This window comes from Mus pahari, chromosome 1, assembly GCF_900095145.1.
Source record: "Mus pahari chromosome 1, PAHARI_EIJ_v1.1, whole genome shotgun sequence".
Taxonomy (NCBI): Eukaryota; Metazoa; Chordata; class Mammalia; order Rodentia; family Muridae; genus Mus; species Mus pahari.
Genome location: NC_034590.1, coordinates 59,582,307 through 59,595,590, shown reverse-complemented (window position 1 = coordinate 59,595,590; position 13,284 = coordinate 59,582,307). Strand labels below are relative to the sequence as shown.

Here is a 13,284-nt window from a genome sequence, read left to right as displayed (position 1 = left end):
AAGAACCAGCAGGCTCTAGACATTATGTCTGGGCTGTGCCAGAGTTAAAATGTCCACTTTAGTTTCCCCTTTTGTCACATGGCCATATTCTGGAGACTTTCTGAGGCTTTGTTTGGAAAGGTTTACCAAAGAGCTCACTCTCGTTTTTCGAGGGCTCAGTGTCAGCAGACTATGATATTTATATTTATATTATATTTATATTTACTGGTGCGACTATAAACAATCTATATAGACAACAGACCTTTGCTTCATGGTTTAGACTGGAAAGATGGTCCATCATTTACAAGCTGTCTTTGCTGAACTCCATTAACTGCAGTGGAGTGAGACAATTTCTGCCTTGTACGGAAAACTACCTCCCAGTATTGGCTAATTTTCATTTTGAGCACAGAATAATTTTGCTCTTGTTCTTGGCTATTCCTCTTGCTGCCTGAAAAGTCAGAGTGCCTTCAAACTATTGTTCTCAACTCTGCAGGACTGTAAGAAGTGGTGCCCAGAGCCAGCTATGTTCAGTCTGTATGAAACCTTTGAAAATTTATTAAAATATTTCATGAAAGTCAGAGATTATACTTTAGACTTCACAGAGACTTTCACAAAGGCAAAGCATTATATAAAAATAAAATTATATTAGCAACAGTCACAAAAACTTTGTTTTGCTGGAGGCCTACAAAGTAATGGCCTTAACTGTCTATGGCAGAATATCTGCTTCCTTATCAACACAAGACTGTCAAAGACCTTTGGCAAGCCCTTAGCTGTTCAAGAAGCTACAGTCTAAACACAGTATACCTGGGTTTGGTAAAGCAAATCTACAATCCTAGCACACAGGAGACAAAGTCAAGAGGATTATAAGTCAAAGGCTAGACTTGGCCACATGGTAAGGCCTTATCTCAAAAACACCAAAAAACTAGACAAACAAGCAAGCAAAAACCTAACCAAAATAAATAAAAGATGAAGCCACAGTGCACATTTCTAGAGTGTTACTTTCCTTCACAGCAGAGAAAGTGCTATTTTAGTCAATTACAATTTTAAAAACAAGATAGTTGGGAGGCAGAGACAGGTAGATCATTGTGAGCTTGAGAATAACCTGGTCTACATAGCAAGTTCCATGGCAGCCAGGTCTACAAACAGAGCCCCCATATCCAAACAAATACAATTATATAGGTTTAACATACCAACTCTTAAGACTTAGAATGCCAAGATGCATTGAGCACACAGCTAATGTCTCTGTTGATTGGCTAACATTCTCAGTGCTCTAAGGTACTCTGGGAAAAAAAGGAGTTAACATATCTGGGTCTCAGTCATGACTATATCACTTCTCAGCTATGAGACTCAAGATAAAGTCCTTTGCCTTTTGTATAAATTCCTTTTTTTTTTTTTTTTTTAACCTGAGTAAGGAGCTTAGGTGATATGACTGCTCTGTTTTTTTTTTTTTTTTTTTTTTTTTTTAGCCTCAGAATGCTTCTGGTTTGTCACATTGTTGTGGAGCTCCAATGTCATTGCCTAATTTGCCTGTCACATTACTTTTAATAGATAGATATCATCTGTCTACTCAGGAGAACCATTTCATGTCATTATGAATATCCACTGAAGTCCCAAAGAGCTACTCAAATCTCCACAGTTAATATTTCACTCATTGCGCGACTGTCATTCATATTTCCACATGCAAAAGACACACAACAAGAAATAGTTTCAACACACAGACATTGTAAAAAACTCCTCCTTATTGCCTGTCTGAATTTTAGGGTTCAGTAGGTATTGTCAGATGATCCTCTTTGACAAGGTTAAATGTTCTTGCTTTATTTAGTTATTTAGGTGTGTGCTCATGTGTGTATAGAAGCCCAAGCATGTACAGAGGCCGGAGATCAGAGGTCAACCACGGCTATCGCTTCTTAGGCACAATATATAACTTTATTTTGACACAGGTCACTCATTGACAGGATACTTGTCCACTGAACTATGTTTGTCAACCAGTAGGCTCCAAGGATCCCCCTGTGTCTGTCTCTCTAGCGCTAGAATTACAAGTGTGTCAGCTTATCTGTCTTGCTTTTCTGACACAGGTCCTGAAGATTGACCTCCGGTCCTCATGCTTGCACAGCAAGCAATTTTGCAGGTGATAAATCTTCACTTCTCCCTCGACTGTTTTATACATGAAATATTTTCATTTTTTTTCCTCCATAAAGAAGTACTTCCATGGAGCATAAATCCTTCCTTCTAAGGGAAGAAGTTAGTGACAAAAATTCTCATAAACACACATAGAAAGTCTATAGTGCCGGGCGTGGTGGTACACACCTTTAATCCCAGCATTTGGGAGGCAGAGGCAGGTGGATTTCTGAGTTCGAGGCCAGTCTGGTCTACAAAGTGTGTTCCAGGACATCCAGGCTACACAGAGAAACCCTGTCTTGAAAAACAAAAACAAACAAACAAACAAAAAAAAAAAACAAAAAAGAAAGTCTATAGTACTGATTACATAAACATTTATTTAAAACTCTTTGTAAAAAAAATTATCTATTTTTTGCAATGTTTTCATGTGACTTACATAATTTAAAAACGAGCTTGTACTTTTACATAGACTTTTAGAACTGAAACATCTGGTTGCAATGTAGATGACCTGCAAAAAATATTTGACAACTGAACCACGGCTCATAAAAGTATTACTTAATCAAGAAAAAAGGAAAAGTAGTTCAGTAGTTGATGGGGAGGATATTAAAAGGAAAAAAAAAAATCAAAGACGGTTTTAAATTCTAAGGCAGAATTCTTTAAAGATACTTAGTGGTAAGCTTCTGATATTGCTTTGTAAAAGTCTTCAGCATGTGACAAAAATCACCCTGTGAATGATAAAGATCCGTATAGGACCCTGGGAGCTACGCCCTACAATTTAGGAATCGGTATGGCCGCCACGGCTATACTCTCAACTGCACATTCATCAGTTCCTCTGCGGATGCGGAAGTAGCCACTCTCACCCCAGTTAGTGCCCCAGCTGTTCTTTATAATCCAGTAGTCTACCCCAGTAACTGGATCTCTCCCATAGCCCACAAGCAAAACAGCGTGATTTGTCAGCTCAAAGGGGTTGAAAGGGTCGTTCAGCCCTGTGTGGTGGTAAATTCCACTGTGGTAGTGCAGGAAGTCATCGTGGACTTCAAAGGCAACTGCCATGGGTCCATGTTTGACCAGCTCAAGCTTCATCAGGGCTTCATTGCAGCCACCATAGAAACCACCCACATAGTAGTAGTCAGACGAATAGTAACGGAGGCAATTCTCCCTTGGTTTGCATGGAGAATCTTTGGCTGTGTAGGGAAAGCAGCTTTCTTCCACCACCCCAAAATCTTGGGCATACTTCCCTGCAATGAGGTATGGGAATCCGCCATCACAACCTAAGAATGAAAACACACATCATTATTACACTTGTGTCGGAAGAAGGCAGGTACAGCTTCTAAGTCCCGCCTTTTCTTTTCTGTTCCCTGGAAGTTGAACATGTTTTTCTTCCTTCCTTAGCAATTCATCTAACAGTCGCCGGCCCTATTTCTTTAACAGGAATTTATTTAATACTTAATAATGAATATAGCTTCTCTAGCATTGTGATTGAGTGATGAAGGCCCTGAGACCAAAATAGGTTCAAATTCACAAGTGTGTGTACCATTTAACATCTCTGTACCACTACTTAATTATATGTTAATTGTAGATGATGAGTGCACCATCCTTGAGGTTTAGAATAGTTACTTCACATAAAAACAATCATTTTAGTGAATACTGTCACTGCCAAATACAGACAGACAGACAGACAGACACACACACACACACACAAACACACACACACAAACACACACACTTCCCAACTCCTCAAGCAAATCTTCCTTGAGACCCTCCTACCAATAGACACCTCCTATCTCCTTCTTCACCTCGGACCTAGGACACATACCACACCATCCATAACCTCTTATCATTATAATTATTTAACTTCTGTTTCTGTTGCCCAATTGTACACTTCAGGGGCATAAGGAGAATTTTGATATCTTACAGCCTCCAAAGGCCTACATGTGACAATACAGTATTAATATTCCCGAATGGTAATATTTTAAATAAATAAAATGGTAGTATTTTAAATAGTATTTCCTCTAAATCCTATTTGAGCCTTTAGTATAACCTGTTCTGAAGTATACAAAGGCTAAGTACAAAGTGTTACATTCTCTTAAAAGAATAAGTATTACTATAATTTTAGTAAGAACTAGGTTGTGAAAAGAGATGTTTGGAACCTAAGGCTATAATGCTTTAAAGCTGCATCATTTTCCTAAGATAAATTTGTACTTATTTTCTGCTTTTGAATAAGGTCTCTGTCTGTTTTGTTTGTACAGTTTTGTGCACTCTTAGTTGACACTGTAAGAGAGGCAGTACTCCCATGATGTGCTGACATCTTGCTGTGGGATGCAGTAGATTTCCTGAGAAACTGTCCACTGATAACGGATAGGGACAGACTTGCACCCATTCGTTGTAGTCTGTAGTTTCCTGACTACAGACAGACACAGCTCTTCTCTGCTATGCTACACCTTTACTTTTGCCAGTGATAGTTGCTGATATACAACTAAATAAATAGCTCATAATACAGCTCTGAAATAAAACACTTACCTTGGGCATACTGGCTGCAAGACACAACCTCCTGAGGACTCAGGATTGGTGTCTGAGAATTGTTGGTTAATATACGAATTCTTGCTTCTAGCATACCCATAGAGGCAAATGAGTAGCAGCTTCCACAAGATTCTATAGTTAAAGAAAAATAGGCATATTGTTAACTTAAAATTTCACAAACAGATGAAAATCCGAGCGAGACACCTTAATACAGGATTTATAATAAACATTCTTCATAAGTCTCAGCACAGTATAGAAGACTTACTTCACAAGCACTGACCCTGAGGTCCTCCTTGACAAGGAAGGATGGATTTTTGTCTGTGATGGTTTCAGCTATCAGGGTGAGAGAAATGTGGTGGAACCCTTGTGAGTTAAACTTAAAAAAAAAAAAAGTAATCTCTAATACACTAGACTGCTTGAGTTCACCCAAAAGTCATGTTGAAATTCCAAGCTCTGGTGCTAAGAGGCGGGAGAAGTGTCCTATAAAAGATATCCCAGGACCTATAGGCAAGGGCCAAAGGAATTCATTGAAAGCATATTCTGGGAAGCCAGGTGCCATTACAAGAAAAAAGGAAATGCCATATTATGAAATAATGTATATGAACAATGTTATTCTGTTTCTTCAGCTTGCATGGGTTAAAAAAAAAAAGCATGTATAATAAAGCATTGTAAAGCTGGTCTTCCCTTTGCTATAATTTTTTAATGAAGGAATATAGCTTTATCCTTCTACTTTCTCACAACCTCTCCGATCTCTGCCACTGATATAAAGAACACATGGAGATATGCCTATACCACCTCTAAAATAAAGCCTGTTCTACACATGATGCCTATCATTCAATTTATTATATTAGTTTTACAATGCTATTAAAGTGCTAAGCATTTCATTGTGAATGCAAAGATTTATGAAGTCAATTTAACTAATTTTTCAAATAGAGGTATCTTTAATAAACCTGATTATCAGTAATTTGGTAGCCACCTTATCTTTTAAAAAAAAGTACTACAGAAATGTTTATGCTTTTACATGTTAGCAGGGTTACTGTTTTCCCTTCTCCAGGTAGTGATTTACGAAGCACCTGGAAACAAAGCAATGTCAGGATGCTGCTCACACTCTGCTGTGGTTAACCCTATTTGAAATACTTGGATTGTTTTTCCTCACACTAAGCCAGGCAATTCCTCAAGTGCTCTCTGTCTTGCCATGGGACACAGTGAAGGAGTTCCGTGCATGTTTGTGGAAAGAGTGAGTCAGGTCATGATGAATAAGCACACATTTACCACCCAGAAACCGTGACTACTCAAGGAAACTGTCAGCCAGCTACTTGTTTCTGAGCTCTAGAGGAAACCGAACTTTGGATGCTGATGTGACCCTCCTTTTACAGGTCTCAGTGCCACAAGAGCCTGAACCCGATCTGCCAAGAACCTTTCCTATTAACTACTGCCACGTCTGATCGTTTTCTAAATTCTCCCTTCTAAAACTCTCATATTTGTTCTTGTTATACACTGCTGTAGTTGATAAATGATCATCTAAATTTTAAAGATGAGAAGATAAACGCCTGTAATGCTGACTTAGATGTCATTACTTTACAATCTAGTCACTTGATATCTGAGGCCTAGAAACTGAGGCAATGAGCTGTCTGTCAGCTAACCGAGAGCAGATGTTAGTGCCCTATTATTTCTCTTAGTGCTGGGTTCATGGCCTTTGCATGTTTTGAAAAATAACTAAGTTTAAATTATAACTGATTATTTGGGAATAGAGGATAAGCTCTGTGAGGGGAGAGACTGTCTATTCTCCTTAGCCACAGAGCTAAACAAACAAACAAAAATAAAAACAAAAACGCATGTGTTTTCTTTTCATGTTTGGCTTTTGTTTTTTTAAAGTCTATTTCAGCTCTTCCTTCCTTGAAATACAGGCAATACACAGAAGATGAGTAACTTTGACTTGTTGGTTTCTAAAGTATTTAGAGAATACTTCCTTTGGACTCTTCCTTAAAATAAGATAAGGTCAAAGAATAGATGTGTGACCAATTAACCAAAAATACTATTGCTCACAAGAGACACCTAAATCTATAAACAATTCAGGTCCCTCAGCTTTTAGCAGCTGCAGAGAAGAAAAAAATAAAAAACTGTAAGTATTAATCATTAAACCCACGTTATCAGACCATCAGCAACAATGGGAGCGACAAGTCATAAGTACAGCCCATGACTCAGAAAGTGCTTTGTTTTGAAATCACGGGAATGGAAATTTTTCCTTTAGGTCCGTGACTCTCTGGGAAGATTGTCAACTGTTAAGATAATCAATGACTAGCCTCTTTTAAAAAAGATAACCTGGTTTAGATTCCCCAAAACCCATAGTGCTTAAGATAACTATAATACAATAAGTGAGAAAGGGCTTCGCTTACAGAAAGCTCAGCCTGTGATCCAACCTACAAAGAGGTAGAACATGGTATCCACGTGGTACACATTCCCCAGTAATAGGGATCAGCAGCAGCACAGGAGAGCCACAATCCTTGCCTCTCTTCTTTGCCCCTCCTTAGTCATGTGAGCCAGAGCAAATCACTTAGCCTGTGGCATTTCTCTTCATTCTTGTGCAAGTATAGATTAGGTAGTGTGAACAACCTAAGGGCCTTGTCTAATGAGCAACATTTATAACCAAGATTTAAATAGAGTGGACTCTAAATATCAGGAAAATTCGCCACCATGCCTAATATGACTCCAGAAATAATAAGACCCGGAAGAAAAGAAAGTAAATCATCTCTCTTAACTTTCTGTCTTCTCTCCCCACTTATACCTCAACGTAAATCTAACTCTAAGGCATTTTACAGCTGTTTTAAAGTGGAAACATAAAACTCCATTTGTCTTTCCAGTACTTCCTTTTAGTTTAATCTTAATCTGTTCACAGAATAAAGGAAAGCTATGAATTCCCTTAACTGTGCCTAATTTGGAATTCTGTGTTTCCAAGTACTTCAATTAACAAGAAGAGAAAACAAGTATCTTTCCCATTCTGAAGTATAAGGAAAGTATCAAGAAGTGAGAAGAGGAATGTCTAATTACATTATTTCCTCAGGCTCCTGACATGACAGTGCAGGTGACAGATCAGTTGAAAAGCAATCAGTTCACAGATGACTTGTGTTTTGAAATTTCCATTGTTCTGTAGAAATTTTATTTAGAACACACAAAGAATGGGGAGATTTGGGGACTATCAAAGCTTTTATCAATTGTCCAGGAAAGCAACATCAAAGAATTTCCTTCAAAATGTCTCATTCCCTTCCACTGGATTACTCTCATAGCACGTTATTCTTCCATGTAGAGATAAACTCCATCCCCACTGAACTTCACAATCCCATTACTAATGTATTATGTGATGCTTTAACATTTTGCTTGTATATCCTTCTAAACACTAAGTCTTGGGAAGCTACTATTCTTTAAACACTCTGCTAGTAAAAAGCTTCTTAGGGGCTAGAGAGAGGGCTCAGTGGGTAAAGTGCTTGATATGGAAACACAAGGACCAGGGATCAGATCCCGAGGACGTGCTGTCTCAAAACTTTGTAAGCCCAAAACTGGGTTGATGGAATCAGGTTGGGGTCTTGCTGGGTATCACTGACTATGCAGAACACCAGGATAAGTGAGAGACAGTGTTTCAAAGGATAAGATAGAGTGTGATAAGGAAGACACCTCATCAACCTCTGGTCTACACACACACACACACACACACACACACACACATACACACACAAGTGAATGCAACTGCACATACATCACACATTCACAAAAGCTTCCTAACATATACTACCATAAGTAGTATATGAGAGATGCAGCATCAACATAATAACTGCTCACGTTATTTGCCAGTTTTAATATGCCTGGATGTCAATAATGAAAACAACAGAGGACATTCCTTTCTTCCTTAATCTTCTTGAGTATGTCTTGACAGAGATTCTTTTTTAGTTAGGGTTTCTATTGTCCTGGTATAACACCATGGCCTAAGCAATTTGTGGAAGAAAGGGTTTATTTCATCTTACACTTCCAGGTAATGGCCTGTTTTGAAGGGAAATCAGAGCAGAACCTCAACGCAGGAACTAATGTAGAAGCTATTAAAGAGGCCTGCTTATTGGCTTTTATTCTTCATGGCTTTTATCATAGTGCCCAGGTCCACCAAGCGCATAGCTGGTACCTCCCACAGTGATATGGACCCTTCCACCTTAATCATCAGGGAAAAAAAAAATGCCCTAAAAGCATACTCATAAGCTGGTGGAGGCATTTTCTCAACAAGTTTCCTCTTCTCAAAAGACTCTAGTTTGTGTCAAGTTGACAAAAAACTAGCTGGTACCAGATCTATTTGGCAATTAGGTAAGTTTTAATCCTCTGCAGGTTGGGTGAGTGATTAGAACATTTACAATTCTAAGAAACTGATTGAGAACCCAGGTTCTCTTCCGCTATCTTTAGTGGTCTCACCAATTATTTATATACCACAACTGTATCTGAACTGACATCCTTTACATTATGAGTTAACTACTTTGGAATGTAATAATTAACTATGTTAATAGTAAACCACGAGCTTCCATCAACCCCAAATCCAAGAATATCATTAGATGGCATCTGAGACTTGCAGTCTTTGCTGTAACCCACCTACTTTATGCATCTACCAACATAATTAGCAAAATGAACTCATTTCTAACTTTTTCTTGTTCTGTGACTACAAAACCTATGTCTAAAATGTAATAATAGACCCCTACCATAGAATGTGTCATTCAGAGAAACCTGAATTCATGTTCCCAGGCCATGGACACAAACTTAGTTCCCAATGACCTATTCTACTTTTATTTTGAGGACAGGACCTTTTTATGTGTCAAAAGTTTGGTTTATCAATTACTCGCCATTTACTTTCAATTCCCTCTCTAGGAAATGGCAAAGGTAACAGATTTCAGGATTTACATCTCCTCTAGAGGAAGTGAGTCCCTGAACTAAAGGGAGAGCACCATTGGCATCAAATGAAGGACAAGAGTGTTTGCTTGTTTGTTTTTATTGTGTGAAGCCAGACCAGAGCAAAGCTTTGCACACGCAAAACCCCTTCAATGAGGATTGAACTGGAAGTACATGGGCTTAATGGTAAAAAATGGAAGAAATTTAATACAAATATACTTGTAGAAAAGAGGAAGAATTTACCTTTCAAAATCATATTTTTCTAATAATAATCTTCATTTGATAAGAACCACAGATAATTTCTTTAATAAGCTGAAAACGTTAGAAAACTTGACTACTTCCTCAAATTTATGAGGGTGTATGCAAAATTATTAACTCTCCTTTACCTAACGTGCAACATCTACAAATAAAACCATTTTGTTATTGTTGATGTTTTATATTTCATAGTAACTAGCAAGACAAATTTTCAAAATGAATGTGTGCATGTTTTTACCAGTTGAGTTTATTTAATTTAAAAAAAAAATCTTCACTCTAACATGTTAACAACCTTTGAAACTTACTTTAATATCACAAAATTTTTCAGAAAGATTCAGATTTGGAACATTTCAGATGAGGTACATAAGCTGCACTGATGAGTCTTCATACAATTTTCGAGTAAAACTAAGGAAAGTAAAACCATCCATTCTCAAGTGCAGTTAAAGGAAGTTTTGTAATTGCAAACTTAAATCAACTCCTGACTTAGGAAACTAAATTAACTGATTTCATCAGAAGCCATTTTCTGATATAAAGTTAATTAAAAGATCCATATACAGCTTAAGAAATCTGAGCTTATGTAGTAACTAAAGATCACATAATGGCAGAAATGGAGGGTAAGAAGCAGAAGGGATCTAACTAACCAGTTCAACTTCTTTTGAAAAGTAGTTCAGTTTTAATTGCTTACAATTATTTCTTTCCACAAAAGTGTCTCCTGGCAGTCAGGTAAATGAGTCCTACTGACCACTCTCTTCAAATCATTGAGAAACGCTGAGCTTAGCTAAATAGACCATGTTTAACAAATTTGGTTCTTGCCTCAAAAGAAGGGAGGAAGAATTCAAGGGCCACATTTTTTGTAATGCAGGATCATACTACATAGTGTAGACTATCTACCAATGCTGGCTTCAGCCTATACGACGTGTGCTACCACATTTGGCCTCCATCTCTTTGCTAAAGTAGAAAGACCATGGTCATTCCTTTCCTGTTTCCCTACATCCATCCTAGAGCCCAATACATAATAAGTGTCCAATTAACAACAGCTTGTGGTAACTTAATGAAAGCTTTGAGTTTTGTTAGTTTTACCTTGGTTTCGAACAGGGCTAACATAATTGACGCCATGGACATTTCTCCAGTCCCAAGATTCTGGCAAGTTTAAAATTTGTTGCTGTATTTCATCAGTTATTGGGGCAGGTTTCGGCCTAGAATGGAAATGTATATTTAATGCCAATATAAAATCTTTTCTTAATAGATGGTCTCTTCAACTCTGATTCTAAGGGATTGAGAACAAAAGAACATTTGTCCCTTGAGTGGTATGATGTGGCCATTACACAATGTTTCAGTTGCATAACGCTCTTGCATAAGTAGCTTTCAGTCATTGTAGATTTTCAGGACATAGTCACTTTCCATGAACAGTGAAAGTTACTTTTAGTATGCTTGAATAGTTACCTTCTGTAACTTGTCAGGTGTTAGTTAGGAAACAAGATACACATTAAGGATGCTTATTAGGAACTCTACAGAAAATCTGGGACTAACTGGTGTTTGACTCAAGAGGTAGTGATGGTTTCACAATATGTGATTTTCTGCAAAGAACTTTATGTCACAAACTACAGTTTATGCTTGTGAAAATAGGTATGCTTATATATATATATTTCAAAGAGTTTTGACAAAAATTCAATGTAATAATAACAATAATAATAACTAGAAAATGAAGACATATCTGTAAATGGCATCTATGATAATATTACTATTACTATACATGTCACTAAAAGTACTAAATAAGATACTGGCAATCTGACATACTTTTCTGTCACCAACTAGGCATTGAAATGATAACTTCCACCTTCCTTCTATCCTACACAGCAGAGTGTTTAGCTACAATGCACATATATACACTAAAGAAAATGAAAGTGGGGAAACCAGGTTATAAAAGCACAAACAAAAGGAGGAAGCACTTTAGGAGTACTATTATGAGAATTAAAAACACTTTTCAGATATTGGCTGTTATCTGGCCTTAATGCCTTGGGCCTCAGTATTTTAGAAATCCAGTGAAACGTCTGCATCAGAGAGCTGCTGAGAAGTGATGTTCTCTCATGATTTTAGCAGTTCCCTGGTTTCCAGCAGTTCTTAAGGCTCAGCTTAAGGATATTTGCGACTTTATACTACACAACCAGATATTTACAGCAGAATCAGTAGTATACAAAAATTCTACTGGAAATCAAGCAGCCAGACCTCCAAATTTGCTTTAATATTTCCTTTTCCATATGACTTCCATCTTATCTTAAACCTTCTATGGAGCACTAGTGGTAATAATAGCTTTCTATAAAGCAGAGATTGGTGTGTGGATAGAGTCTAAGAGAAAAAGATTCCCCTAAAACAAAGCATATAACATGTGACAAAACTGTAGTGTGAAGCACAGAATCTCAGACAGAACAAGCTCTTGTCTCCAGTGCTTCTGATTTCTGTTAAACAGGTGTCAATTTTCTGTCACAGACACATTAAAACCCTACTTCATGGATCTAGGAAGGGGATATTGTGATGTATTCCTTGTCCCAGTTTAGACAAACCAGAGTAGCTTATGCACTAGAATCCCTTAGAACAGGCTTTAAGAGATATTATAGAATATTATTTTTAAGAAAAAAAGAATGTTATTAGTCAGAAAAGAATAAGGACATAATGTCTCATAATTAAATATTTCCATCAAATTGGGTTCATTTGTCCACCGGAAAAAAAAAGACTAGAGATGTATTTCAGCTAGTTTAAAGAGCTACATTATTATGTGGCTTATTTCAATCACAAAAAATTTTACAACATTCTATAGCTAGCCAGGAATTAACCTTTGAATGCTCTGAAAATTGGAGAATATTTTAATAGGTTAGAGAAAATAAGCATCCTAAATAATTTATCAACACCTACTGATCTCTAGTTCCCTTTGGTTTCTCCTCAAGAAAGGTTTGGCATCACAGGAATAGCTTTGGGTGCTTAAAAAATGCTAAGGACCCACAAATCCACTCCTAGATCCAGCCACAATTCTAGAAAGATAATTCAGAATACTCAAATTCTTACTCAGAGCTGGGTGGTGGTGGCACATGCCTTTCTTTAATCCCAGCACTTGGGAGGCAGAGGCAGGCAGATTTCTGAGTTCAAGGCCAGCCTGGTCTACAAAGTGAGTACCAGGATAGCCAGGACTATACAGAGAAACCCTGTCTTGAAAAAACAAAACAAACAAACAAACAAAAAAAAAAACAAAAAAAAAGAAAAAAAGAAAAGAAAAGAAAAAAATTCTTACTCAGAGAAATATATATAATTTCCCAAAGGAGGAAAATGCCATGAGGTTACAAACAAAAGATGGCAAATTCTTCCAAAGCTGTGGCTAGGGAGGAGATAAAGTGAGAGATGAATGAGATATAAGAAATTAATTTTTTTCCTGAACCATAAAACACCCAGATTTTCATATCCAACCCCCCCCCCCAGTGGCAAATTTAACAGTTACTATAAGCA

At 37.3% G+C, this 13,284-nt stretch overlaps 1 protein-coding gene across 1 annotated transcript in view; it reads right to left on the bottom strand.

Annotated features, from left to right (window-relative positions):
* Positions 1-2,454: 2,454 nt before the first annotated feature.
* Ctsc (cathepsin C) overlaps positions 2,455-13,284 on the bottom strand; it is a 33,508-nt gene continuing 22,678 nt past the window's right edge. The window contains exons 5-7 of the mRNA XM_021205437.2: positions 10,870-10,985; positions 4,618-4,749; positions 2,455-3,368 (exon numbers count right to left, since the gene is read on the bottom strand). Coding sequence (XP_021061096.1) covers positions 2,866-3,368; positions 4,618-4,749; positions 10,870-10,985 — 751 coding nt within the window. The 3' untranslated portion in view covers positions 2,455-2,865. The remainder of the gene's footprint in view (positions 3,369-4,617; positions 4,750-10,869; positions 10,986-13,284) is intronic.